This window comes from Amblyomma americanum, chromosome 1, assembly GCF_052857255.1.
Source record: "Amblyomma americanum isolate KBUSLIRL-KWMA chromosome 1, ASM5285725v1, whole genome shotgun sequence".
NCBI classification, from domain to species: Eukaryota; Metazoa; Arthropoda; class Arachnida; order Ixodida; family Ixodidae; genus Amblyomma; species Amblyomma americanum.
The window spans coordinates 246,879,969-246,894,296 of record NC_135497.1 but is presented as its reverse complement, the minus strand read 5'-3'; the positions used below and the strand labels follow the sequence as shown (position 1 = coordinate 246,894,296).

General features: G+C 43.4%; 1 protein-coding gene across 2 annotated transcripts in view; it reads right to left on the bottom strand.

Annotated features, from left to right (window-relative positions):
- The window catches only part of LOC144114887 (cell division cycle and apoptosis regulator protein 1-like), a 145,576-nt gene that overhangs the window by 61,103 nt on the left and 70,145 nt on the right, over positions 1-14,328 (bottom strand). For both annotated transcript variants that reach the window (XM_077648894.1, XM_077648895.1), the window contains one exon: positions 13,864-14,141. In XM_077648894.1, coding sequence (XP_077505020.1) covers positions 13,864-14,141 — 278 coding nt within the window. The remainder of the gene's footprint in view (positions 1-13,863; positions 14,142-14,328) is intronic.

Below are 14,328 nucleotides of genomic sequence, written 5' to 3'. Positions count from 1 at the left end.
TTTTTTTTCTACTTAAAAAAAAATACCTACCCTCTTATACCTACGCCATTTTGGGGTGAAAGGAAACCAGAACTACTGCTATGAAACAGGCTTACTAAAGCATGATCGCATTATGACACTTGGCTTGCAGGAGGTTAGGTTTGGGGGCAACAGCATGCTGTGCAATGGAGGAAGGGTGCAGTTAAAAGGCATTGGACACCAGAGAAACAAGGTTGTTTTCTGGCCTGGTACCAGCCACACAAGGTGCCCCTTTTTGCTCAAGTGTTTTCGAACACCTGCTAACGCACACATGCTTTTCCCCGAGACGTCCCCTTTTTCACTAATATTTTGTTGATCTCTAGAGGTTGATCCCAAGGTTTCTTGAAAGGAAGTGTGCTTAAGTGATATAATTATGCATCTTATGCACGTTACATAGGCATCCTATGCATGAGCAAAAAGAAAAAAAAAAGCCAAGACATCTGTCTTGTACAAGTGCAGATTACAGCCAGTCATATAAATAATTGGTTACTGCAATCCTATCAAAAATATATAAAACATTCAACTTAAGAAAGCATAACTTAAATGTCTTTGTCATATCGGAAATTTGAATTTTTACAAAACTGAAACTGTATTTAACTCCTGAAGTGTGATCGAAGCTAGACACCAATGCACAGACCTCCTACCCAACCAGGCGTTGCTAGATCCATCCAAAGCAGTAAGCTGGCTAACATTTCTGTTGATGAAACTGAACGGTCTGAAATGGGCATGAGTGCTCTGCTCATCTGCAACTGAAACACTTGCGCAATACTTCTTCCAAAAAATGAAATGATAATCACTAAGAGACATTATTTGTTAGAATAAATGAACTTTTGAATCTTAATTTTTCGGATTATTTTCTTACTTTAGTTTGACACCTACTTGCTCAATAAGCTTGACAGTGTTGACAGCAACATCTGATCACGCTCAGGATTCTAAATCTCAGCTCAAAATGCCCAAGTGTGCTGAGCAGTATCGAAGTTGAGTGTGGTTTAAAATTACCACTGATTACATTCCATCTTCTTTGAGTTCAATCTGCAGTCATTCACACACTTTATGTAATGCTTATGAGCTCCACTTTCTTTGCAATGAGAAAGGATGCTTCTAATTTATCCAGTGTCAAAGGGGTGTTTTGTGAATACCCATTTTAGACAGCCATTCTGCAGAACTTTTAGCCTTGAAAGGAAAACTAAGTTGGGAGTTGCTTTGCTGCAGAAAGTTGGCGTGATCAATCTCTACAAACAGCACAACACAGCCTCAGCATGTATAAGAGGCATGCGACAGCAACACTGCAGTGCAAAATAATAAAACAAAGAGTCCCCTTTATTTTGCATCAATTAAATGGCCAGTGGCCACAGATAGAATGAATTATTTTCACCATAAATTTTGTGCCTGAGTCATGAGATTAGTTTGGTTCCTTGGTCATACTGACCAGTTAAATGAAAGAAACCTGATTAGGCATGCATTAACATAAAACTACTTATCCTTTGTTTGAACCTTGATACTACAGTGAATTTTATTTATTGCTCTATGTAGTACACTAAGCTTCATGGGCCATAATAAGACCTTTCATGAAAGCTCAAGAGTACAAAACTTCCCACTAAAAACTCCTATGCTTTATGCCTTGTCCCTTGGTCTGACGTAACAGCAGTGGCTGTACCACCTCCAATCTCCCCAATGCCCTCTGATCTGAATGAAAGCATCACTTCCCAGTCCGCCGCATTCATTCACCAGCATGCAAATATGAGAATTTTCAGTAACGACATGCTTGCCAACAACGAATAACACCATAAATTCCAAAGGAAGTCTCTCAAACTGGGAATGAATATGGGGAAGTGATGGAAGAACACTCCTTGACAAACTGAAAACTATTTGATTTGGCACCACAAACACTTCCAAGCATAGATGATGAAAAGCACAAATGCACTGATCTTGTGTTCATGACTGTTCATGATGCCAAAACAAATAGCATGATTCAATGTCCACCTCAGACAATGCTTGTTTATTTTTGAACTTGTAAACACACTAATACCCCTGTCACACGGGACTTCTTCTCGGCCTTTGCCGTAAAGTTGTCTTATTGCGCTAAAGGAGGAAAACCGAAAAGGAGCAGCGACGCTGCTACACAGCAAATCCAAAGGAGCTAGAACGCGGCCTCCGTGAATGCCAAAAGTCACCGCTGAGTGTGAAGCGGCGCTAGTAACATTATGAAATTAAAGCAGACGGTAGCACTTCAGCTAAGAGTGCATTCGTTTATGTTGGAAAAAGTAGCTATCACGATAATAAACGAGCGTTCTGACGGTGAGAAACGGATATTTTGAAACAAAGTTTCTTTTTTTTTCATCGTTCTCGGTCCGACCACGGTAGGCGCACTTTTCCGTTCGGCTCCTCGTTGTGTTCGAGAAGCGCGCTTTGTTGCTTGTGTCTTTGTGCACACAAGCAAACTCAAAACACGCACACAACAAAGAGCAAACGAAGAAAAAACAGCAAAGCGAGATGCGCAAGCACGTGTGTGTCGATGCGGCTGCTGAAAAGCGTTCAAGTCTTTTCTTAGCAGTGTGGATGTCTTTAGTCATAGCCTCCTCTACGGTTAAGTGCACTGTAATGCAAAATTAACCATTGAATAAGATAAATTAGATAGTTTTTTACGGTTTCAAAACTAAAAATTGCGTCAATTTTTATTCTTTGAGCTCGCTAGCTGGCGCTGCCGTCTGGATTGCTCCTTTAAGCAACTTTAAGGCCGCTGACGGCCGCCTTTATTGCTACGGAACTTTATCGCAAAGGTCTCGACGCTTTGCCGTGTAGATGCGCGTCACGCGCCTTTGGGGCAAAGGACCTTAATTTCTAAGGCCTTACAAGTGCCCGTGTGACAGGGGTATAAGACATACACTAGAACTACGTGAGGACACATACTGTTGATACAGAAATAGCAGCACTGAAGAAAAAGGCCCGCAGTAAAATAGGCAAGGCTTAACAAGATATGTGCTGGGTTAGCTCATGTGTGACGCATTTGTATTTGTGAGTGTAATTAAGACAAACATGAGGAAATAAAATAAGTCAAGAAAACTTCCAGGTCCCTTGCCTTCACTCAATGTGACGCAACAGCAATAGCTGTACTGCACCTCCTTCCTCGACAACAGCACCGACTCTCTGGACCACATTATATCACAGAACTACAGGTGGCACATTAATGACATAGCAGATCAAGAAGAAACCATTTTTCTTGCTATGCAGAATTATCTAATTGTTTTGAGAGGCGCATATGCCACATCAGCTTTCGAACAATGTGCAACACCATTCAGCACTCATCTTGTGCCAAGTTCAAAAACTCCCACTCCTTACACACACTGTCTGATAAAACATCAAGCTCCCCACTCACGATGCTACTTACTATAGCAACATACCATAGAACACTGCAAACATCATGTGACACATAGTACACATGATGCACTGATCCTCGCCAAAGTGAACCATCACCCCTGCACACAAGTTTCACAAATGACTGTGCAATGGCTGCTGCGGTGTAGTCTGGTCTGACAGGCGCTTTGAACAGCATTCTCACGCATTCAGTAAAACAGCATTAACTACAACAAGCTTTTCTGTAGTGAAGTTTATATGAGTATAGCTCACAACCCCAAAAATAAGGACAATTAGACGTAACAATCACTGAGACAAACAGAGCAAAATGTTGACAATTTTCCTATAAATGTATGAAATGGAAAGTGTACCAAAATTCGGGTTATCTGAACGTTGCATCCTTGCTTGCAACTTCTTCCTTATTTACTTCTACTCAAAGACTGGACTGGACATTTTAGACTGCATTTTTTGCTCAAATCTCACGATACTATTCATAAATAGTAAAACATCATTAAGGCGTACCCACTTAAGTGGCAGTTCTGCTTAGGACACAGTCGCACAAAATCCCCAACTCGGCTTCCATTACATCTCATGCACTGCACCTAGCAATGTATTGGCTTATTTCAAATCTCGGTAAGAGAGTACCTTATCATCTCGTACAAGGCTGAAGGGGTCTCTCGTAGACAGCTCACTGCACATCGCAAGGAAACACCACCAGTGCTTTCAATGCAAAGACTGCAGTAGCAAGTCGATACTGATAACAGTGCAACACACACCAAACCTGCTTGCAGTTGCCAACACACCCAGAGATAGACTCTCTTCTGTCGTCGCTAGGGGCACCAGCGTGCCCTCACCCCATCAGGAGCCAGTGCACGAGCAGTCATGGTCCGAGCCGTGTGGCTGTCTGTCGTAGTTATCGCTTATGGTTGTCACATGACTCGGCATCTCCACAGGACGGTGGAAACGGTGGCTCCACAGCTTAGGCTAGCTGTAGCAAACTTTCGTTTTCCTCCATGTGCTGCAGCCACAACTGCTGCATTGCTGGCTGATCGTTGCGACTGCACGGCTGCGATTCAGCCCCATCTCATCGTGTTGTCACGTTACTGCCATTTCATAGATAGCACGCTTCACAAGTGACATCCCTCCCCAGGATGTCTTGAATTGGGGTGAAGCTCCAGAGTGCTGACCCCGGCTGGTGACTACCCTGTGAAATGCTCTTCGCAGAAGCTTTGCAACGGGAAGGCATTATGGAAACTGTCACCTTTTGCATGTTTACAAATGGACAGTGCACTTGACACTACAGTAAGCCAGAAATGAATTCTGGCTTCCCTTCAAGTTCATTACTATGAGGTTTAACTGTCATCTGATCTGCCAGCAGTTCAAGTGAATTCAGTATTCAGAATACAATATTAAAAACTTTCAAGTCAAAGCATGAGTCTATACAAGCAATGTTGAATATAAATTGTGGTTAGAACCAAATTTAGTGAAGAGCTTGGCGAGATGTGACCACCTTGATTTTGGGAATATTCAAATAAACTATTTCTCTGTACTATGAGATCCATAGTACTCCTACATTAAATTTGTAATGAACTTGTATACAAGCTTGCAGAATTTTGTCCTGCATGAACCTGCTGACATCCATGAATGCAATAAAGCAGCTCTTGGATTAAATTAAATGTTCAATACAGTAGGGAACTTAGCAAAGAACAAAAGTGCACAAAAAGGAGCCTTAATTCAATGTCTGGAGTCCATGCCCTACCATGAGTGCAGCATTAGAACAGCTTCACTTTGCAACATGCTACTCTTGCACCTCTTGATGTTTGACTTCCCTGCACAACCACTAAGCAATAACGCACTTTAGCTGGCATGCATTTACAATTTTTATCACAAGGGGGCACTGGTGGCACACCATAAATGCCACATACCGGTTAGGGTAGCAGCAGCTTTTTATCCTCGAGAGCTGAACACATGTAGATTCAGGAGCATGTCCCGCTCAGTGCCCAACACCATACCTGTCTCAAGCTAGACAAACCCCCATACCTTTAGTCAGTGAATCAAACACATTCCAATCCTTTAATAATGCTCATAATCTGTATGAGGTAATTCGTGTCCCTTGCTAGCTGGAATATTATTTACCAGCACAATAATTACCCCTTAAGTCAGCGTGTGATTCTTTTCTTATTATGGATACACCCCACTGCAGTTCACATCACATTATGTTTTTACCACATTACCATAGGGCAGGGTGGCCACTAGTGTGAGCTAACCCAATTATAGGGGACACAATGGCAGGTCTTACTCCACTTAGAATCCAATATTTCCATGTCCACAGACCTTGACTGCAACGATCAACAACTGCATACCTGTATGCATGCAAGTGCTTTGGAAGCAACAGAAAAAAAAAAAAAGAAAGGGCTAAACAGGTCTTAATATCACTAAATATTTTGTGCAAGCTAACTGTAATAAAGGGAAACCAGCTTCCTGAAGTCTATGCAGCAGCAGGACAACGGAGAGAAGTACTACAACATCTTTATTTCCAACTTCAAGAAACTGGGAAAAATAAGTAACAATCCAATTATTCTAAGGTCTAATTATCACCCCCCCCCCCGCACCAACCCCCTCAAAGAGAAGAAACTATCAAGAACATCACAAAATGGATGAACTTCTCCAAAATGATACGGATCTCTGCAACCTCTTTTAGTGTGGCTAGGTAAACAAAAATCTTTCACAGCAGCATGTGACAAGTGCACAGATTTGACGGAACTGGAAGAATGGAAGAACCACACAGATGGAAGAAAAAGGAAATGTATATCAATACGAAAATGGACCACTGCCTTCCAAACAGAAATAGAAAAGACCAACAACACACAAATAAGTGCCCAAAACGGCGCACTGGCATGCTCACCTACTGGGCTTATTGGGGTCTATAGCTGCCATCATCGTAGGCTGGCAGTGAAGCTCAGAAAGCGAAAGAGTGCAGCCAGATTATTTTTTTGCCTGCAATGTTGTTTAATACAAGAAAACTGTTTTTTGCTGCTGAAATGAGTTAGCTTTTCATGATACTATCAACCAACCACTAATAATATATGCTCACTGTGAAGCTGAGTGCGTTCTTTGACATTGAATGAAAACAGCACACTCCCTTTAACCCTCCGAGTGTCATTTACATACCTGTACGTTCTCCACTCTGCATTCAGAAATGAGTGGGACACAAAGCTAGGTGTTCATCCTAATCTGTAGTAAATTTCTAAAAGCTTGCATTATCACCTCTCCGCTGAGTTTGTAAGTTGGAGGCCATGGATTGTGACACAAACATGCCAACCCCTCCCTCCTGAGGGGAGGGAAGGGAAGGGAAGGGAAGGGAGGGGGGGTGCGTATCAGATCGGTGCTCACACCGCGCACTCAACTTGCGAAAGGAGTGGAGGCTTCTCTGCATGCGAGCACCCCTACACTTGCAATTCTTTTTTCAAGCATTCGTGAGGGTGGTTCTGCCATCTGTTGTAACTTTGTAAAAGTTTTTTTTATCACTTTCTCGCCGTGTCCGCTACAGGGAGTCAAGTTAATAGGGTGGATGCTGCTACTCCTCCACGGAACTCGTTCACCACTATCAGCAGGAAACCAAGGTCATTTCATCACTCTTCCATCTCTCTCTCTTTCTCATTTTTTATTCGTAAGTTGCTGTTTTCACTTTGTCTGGGCCGCTGAAACTGCTCCCTCCTAGTGGGTGCGTCACTCCCAGAAAAAACACAACACCTGAAGAGTTGTGAAGTGTGACATTGCCAACATCTCCCATTGGATAAGAACCTATTTGATGGGTATTATTGGACAGATATTTTACACAGGAATTACACTTTTCAGTCTATTTTGCTCATACATGTGTACGGTGTCAGTATTTACCTCTGTATTAAACATATAGCAGATTGTGACTCCAGTCCATTTTAGGTGGGTCTATGTTTCTAGGGCCAAATCACATGCAATTATTAATAAATATGATAAATAAAATTTCAAAATGCATTCTCCATGCAAGATTTCAGAGCAACTAAGCCAGCAGGAAACAGTTTTTTTTATGACTAGCTAGTATGCAATTTTTTTGCATAAGTGATCAATATAATAGTATATAAAATGCTAATTCCCACTTTTTTCGTACAAAGACCTACCAGCCCTTCTTTGTAAGATGATATTACACTTTTTATCAGTCTGCACTGAATTGTTATGCCAGACAAGAAATTTTTGCAAAACAGTCAGTGATGGTAAATGAAATAGGAAGCTAATAATGTAACCACCGTATTGCACTATGCATTATTTGGTCTGCTGTAAGTTTCATGTGTCATTATATGTAATCATGTGCAAGCAGAAAAGGCAGAACTATGCTGACTGCACCAAGAAGCAGATACAGCAGGAGTAGCTTATTAGACTGTCACTGTTTTTAACTACAAATGGTTCTACAAATACCACCTTCTTGCTTTGTCAGATCATTTTAACCTAAGCCTGGCATAAGCGATTCCCACAATGTTCAAGATGTCAACTAGGATTCCCAAATATTTTTCGCCGCAGGGAATCTCAACGGCTTCCAAAACAGGCTGAAGAGTTCTATGTATTCGCCAATTCCACCCTCCATGTACACGCAGTTGAGTAGAGGTGCACAATCGCTTAAGGAAGTCACGCTTATTTCACTAAATGGTTTTGAAAGTTTCATTAAATGAAAATGAAACCAATTCAAGTATCAGCACAAAGGGTGCACCTACTTACATTTAAAGCCAGCTATGACTTGGCTGCTCAGAAAACCCAAGAAATCTACTTATCTGAGGAGCCTTCAGGTTTCCAGGAACCACGTTCAGGAATCTCTGATCAAAATTTAGCTTTAAGGGGGGACACCCCTCTTAGAACTATTTTTCTCATTTCTTGATAGATATTAATGAAACTTACCCAGTTTATGTATTTCAATATGCTTATTTCAAATCTGCTTTTAGTTTTTCTGTGAAACAAGTTGTTCTCAAAATATGATGTAATCTTTGTTTGAAACTTGCAGGTAATTTAATTATGTAACAGTAAAGGCCACAGTGAAGTTTAGCAAACAGGCATGCTCTAGAATGTCCACTGTGTGAAATAAGGTAATATGAATGTTTTAGGCCCATTTGAACAGAAGTTACAGCACATTAAACTTTAACAGGGAAAATTCAATATGGCGGCTCAGACGAACTGTACTGTTTTAAAATTATGCTGATTGGCAACTGGTCTTGATTTAGTCTTATTTCACTCTCTGTGAGTTCATCTTTCCAACAAAAAAAGAATTATGAATCTAGTCCACCTAGAACCAGAGATATCATCCCTGCACTATTGCATATGTGTCAAAATTGGTGTTTTGAGAAAACGACAAAAAAAGTTTTCAACCATCTTTATGCGAGAGGAACAACTTCAAACTCATAGGAATGCACCAGGGGCATAATCAGGATGCATATAATCTCTCTGCCGCCTTTTTGCCATCTTAATGATGCCCACAGATAACTTTTGCTTCTTGGTAAAGCCTCAGAAACAGATGCAACAAAATGCTCGTCTTTCGCGTTGTCGCTACCGTCAATTCAAAACGAAGTATCACTCGTTCACGGGCACTAGTTTCGACCACATCGCTATTGGTCATAATTCCAGCATCAATGCATACGCGGCTGGCGTAACTACAGCTGCACATCGTTTTAGCCCGGGAGCAGAGCCGGCGACGGGACCGGAGGTGTGCGGTCGTCCACGGCGGGGGTCCGTGACGCGCTTCGGGGTTGTTCACGACGCGGTTGGCAACCACAGCTTCGACTCGAACAGCGTTTTCTTCATTTTTGCTCAGGAGTGGAGCCGGTAACAGCACTAGCGATGCCTCGTCGTTGACTGCGCGGGTCCGCAACACGCTTCACGGTCGTTCACGGTGCGGTTGGCAGCGCGTCATCCGCACTTTGACCTTCGCTCTGCGGAGGCTGCGATAGTCCAGGCTCCTTGTGCCTTTGCGTTTTCTCCGTTTCCGGGCGCCGAACCGATGAAACGAGTGATACTTCATCCACACGCGCCGCATGGCAGACTCTCTCAAAATGGCGCCACGCTTCTGGAGCAGAAAAGCCTAACCCGAGGCCTACCCAATCACGGAGCACCATTTTGATCATGTGGCTTTCTAACCAATGACAACGCGGCGCGCACGTTTACTTTGCGGACATTTTGTCTGCGAATGGAAAAATCCCAGTGTTGTTTACCGATTTAAAAAAAAAAAAAGCCGGAGGCGCGAGCTTTCGAACGAGACCAAAACGGCATCGGGGGAGCGCGTAGGGACCGAGCGACGGCGAGGCATGATTTGACCTCAATTTAAAAGGCAAATCGTGCGCCTTCGGAAATTTAAATGGCTATTACTAAGCAAATACTGGCTATTTCTAAAAATTCGATTTTTTTCGAGAATTTTCGGCTCGAAAGAGCCGTGTCCCCCCTTAATAAATGATAACGATGCTGCACTTTATTTTTCTGCACTAGGGAAAACTAGCACGGGACAAGAGAGAGCGCACAGCAACATGACAAGACAGAGCACAAAGCAACATGAGCGCTCATGTTGCTGTGTGCTTCCCAGTGTCCCATACAGATTCTGTGCTGTTTAGCAGCTATGAACAGTCAATTCTCCCAACAAACTTCAATTTTGTACTGAATGATCATGACTAAACAGTAAAAAAAAAATTACTGTAAGTGCTCATAACAACAAGATGGCAAGATTTGAATTAAACCTCAACCCAAAGGCTAAATTACTCAGGGTACACTGGCCATGAAGTACACTTGTAAGGTGGAGAGGTGAAACTCCGCAAGCCTGCACGGAGCAGCAGTACTGAGTGTAACCCCATTTCCTTCTCCCTTTTCAGTTAGGCAAGACAAACATCTGTGAAGGTCAGGTCAGAGTGGTACACAAATCTTGCCTCACAAACCACACTGTGATAAGCGTGGCAGATGAGAGAGCCGGAAGTCAGCATATGCATTCCCATGCCATCTTCTCACGGTCATCAGGTCAATTTCATCTTGATTGAAACAAATGTGATGAACAAAGCATGTGGAATGTAAAAAGACAGGAGGAAGAAAAATATAAGAGGGTGGGCACCAAAGGTGGACAAGATGGGCAGCAGGACAGCCTGCACAGAAGCTGGAGAAGGTGGGCTATGCGCACGCTACACCCATAGCATGACATTCGTAAGCACATGTATAAAAATGCAAGAATGGGACAGGCCCAGCAGCAAATACAGACCATGTGTCAAGACACTACAAGATGCACTACTGGAACCTAGCAAAAATACCGCCTACGTACTACTAAGAAAACATTATACCAGAGCATCCTCCTTTGAATGGCCATATACTAGCTACAAATAAATAAACCAGGACAGCTAGCAGTTGGTAGGTCGAGGCAGACATCAACTCAAAGTGGAAAATGATGGACTACTCCTTCCGAATCGCTCAAGTGGAGCGAGTTTAATATGAGGGAAAAGCCACAATAATGTTCACCTGAATGCAGCTGTATGACCGCAAAAAAAGAAAGCTTTCAGTGTAGAGCTTTCTTGAACCTTTGCAATAAAAAGAAAATTTTGCACACTGAATCCTGCTTCCAGCTGTTGATCAATTCAATCTCAACCTACTATCTTCTAAATCACCCAGGTTACTTCAGTTGGTAGAGGTGGTCCAGGGTTCAAGCCTCAGACACTGACAAATTTCTCGAGTTGAAAAAATGAATGTGGATTAGATCAGCTAATCCAGGATATACAAAGAGAAAGCTGTCAGCGTTCATTGTGTTCATTGGCATTGTCATTGCCAACGTTCTAGACGCCGATGATTTTGAGGAAAGGAAGGGCGCATGCACTACGCTCTTAGCGGCTGTGCCTCAGCCACTCGCCTTGGGAGAAGGCGCAATGGAAGAACAGGACTCGGCTGGTGGCCGTGTGTATAGCAAGCAGCATCTTCAGAGCCTATGGGAAGCTGCTTCTACCGACCTCGAAGTCATTGCCTGGTGTGAGGCTGCCAGTCTACATAAGAATGAAGCATGGAGAGCTAAGCACGTGTTGGAGATGCCCGAGGTACGTGAAGAACGTCTCACCAAGCGTCTTCACTTTCCACCAGCTACGTCTTCATCTTCCATTGCACCTTCTCCCAAGGCGAGCGGACGCTCCGCGGCTTATATCCTCTGCCGCAGTACAGCCGCATAGCGCATAGCGCAGCACAGTGAGGCGCATAGCTAAGTGATGACGTCACGCGCGGTGCTGCGCAGAGAACGGCGATGTGACAGCGCGCGGCGAACACCTGCGACTCCGCGCAGCTGGTTGCCACGGTTACAGCACCTGCACAATTGTGACTAGCGCGGACCGCCTGAAATGCGCTGCTGACCAGCCCAGTGTAGCTTTCACTACAAGAGCGAAGGTAATGCTACTGTAATTATTCTCATGTATGAAGTACTCTAAGAGAGTGACCTGAAGAAAGTGAACCACACGCTAATAGCAGTAATTCGCTTCAGGTGCATGGAAAGCTTACTGTTACTACTGCACGCAAAGGGACACTCTTGCTACTTACCTCAGTATCGCTATCTGACGCAGTTTTCCACAAAATCGAACTCACACAATTTTCCGACGGCTCCACGCAAGACGACAAATTGTTGAAATGTTGCCGTGAACGGCCACAGACGTTCAGGAGGCATGATTTGCTGCTGAGTTTGGCGACTGGAGAAGTTTTGTTATTATGGCGACGCGTCTAAAGCACATGGTTGGTGCGGTACTTATCTTCGCATCGGTGTTATTTTGCATGTGGCTCACTTGAAACGGAAAGGGTACGTGAAAGCCATTTAGTGAGGTACTTTTGTTCGTAGTTCATAAACTTCTACTCATCTTTGCGTACACTGCGGCATTATTCCTCACGTTACATTCCTGTTTCGTTTTTTTCCTTTACATGCCCACGAAGTCAACCCTCGCATTACAATTGTGTTTTTTTTTTCCCCGTTTCGCGCCCACAAAGTCAACCCTTGCGTTACGATCAGAGTTGCGTTACATTCGGGTAAATATAGTATATTATATATTACTTGCATCTTGGATTATAAGACCAGAATTTGTCGAAATTTGAGACGTAGTAGCCTGAGAATCGTGTTATCCAGGAACATTATTAACCGGGAAAAAACTCCATGGGACATTTTTAATGCTGGCAATTTTGAGCATATGAACCAGGAAACTGTATGAACCAGGAACGTATCAAAGAGGTTTTATATAAAGTTTTCTGGCCATCCCAACCACAGCTGACCAGAACTGTCAACACTGGCAGAACACTGACCTTGCAATGGTAGCACACGAAGCAATTTTTGCCACCCAGATCTATAGACATTTGTCTACCTCTTACAGTCTAGCACTAGTCTAGAAGATTACCATGAGTGCACAACAATCATGCTCAAGTTTCCACCAAGGTGTCCCTATTCACCGGAATTTTTCATCAACCTAGAGTTGACCTATGAGACGAATAATACATCACTTGCCAGGAGGCCAGAAGAACTTCCATGTCTTGCGCTAAATGAACCCATATACCACCTACGGTTCTTGTATAGGTGCAACTGCTAAAGAGAACTGCAAACACATGCATTAATGCAATAATTAATGGATATAAACCACTCATTTAGAGCCACTGTCTGGTGAAACAAAACCACATTCAGCGCTAAACATGGCTCATAACCCATTTGTCAGATATAACAACAGAGGTCACTGACAGACCTCTGCTGCGCACAGCCAGCCTGTCCAGCTGTCATAAGAAAGATGACTGACCATTGAGAGTAAACCCCATGGTACAGAAGCTGCTCATGCAACCTGTCATCAACTAGGAAGAATGGTGGAAAATTCAAAGTGTTTGCAGACAACTTCAACGCTAGTAATACCAGAAAACATTAATATTCAAAAATAAAAAGAAGGTATAACTGTGCCAGTACATAGCACTGCCAACATTTTTAGCAGTTTCTGGACCCCACACAACATCCACCTTACGCCTACGACACAGAATCTGATTACAGCTTCTGCTCCCAACTTTTGTGCAGTATGGGCATTCACACCACGGCTATTGGTTGTTTTGCCTCAATCAACCTTCCAGTACAACATGTTAAATTCATGCCCCAAGTAAAAATAAAAATGGTGATGACCCAGTTTCTAGCAACACTCTGGTGGGTGCAAGCCAAGTCTGAAAGGTTGGAAAATGGTACAGAAGCTTCTAAAATTTCAGTCCCTGCTAAATACAAACTCCACAAGGTAAGTGTTAACCTCGTTAGGCCGGGCTATCCCATAACTGGAAGCCCAAACAAAATTTCGGGATTTTAAAATTCAGCTGACAACTGTGCTTGTAATATGCAGGTGAGTAACAGGTAATATGCATAACAAGTAAAAGCAAAGCAGACTGTGGTAGAGCTATCAGCTGCACAGGAGGGCAGTATACAAGCAGGTCGAGCAAGCAGGAAATGAGAGGAGCACTGACCACTGGGTGCAGGCCGACAGGTCAATGCCAGTCAAAGCACGGCAGGTGCGTACAGCGGTTCGAATCAGGGTCTGGGGGTCCGAGTCAGGGTTTGGTCCATCAAGAGATGGTGACCAGGGTCCCCCAATGGCCACTGTCTCGCTCTTGCCCTTGAGCCCCACCAGAAAAGACAGCACACGGGCTGGGTGCAAAGCAGCCCCTGAGCGGGACTCGTCCTCGGCCAAGGCACAGGTCTGTTGATACAGCTCTTCCAGTGATGGGCTCGAAAGCAGCATCACCTGTTAGAAAAACAATGCATATTTTTCTTAACTGTTAATACATTACTACCAACTTTAAAATTTGGGCAATGCAACAGTGCTCAGCCGTATCATATGCTAATCATATGGAGGAACACCATTTTCAGTGCACATCAATTAGCTGGAAGAGACAAATACAAAAGAATTGTGGAAGCACACAAAAATCTCA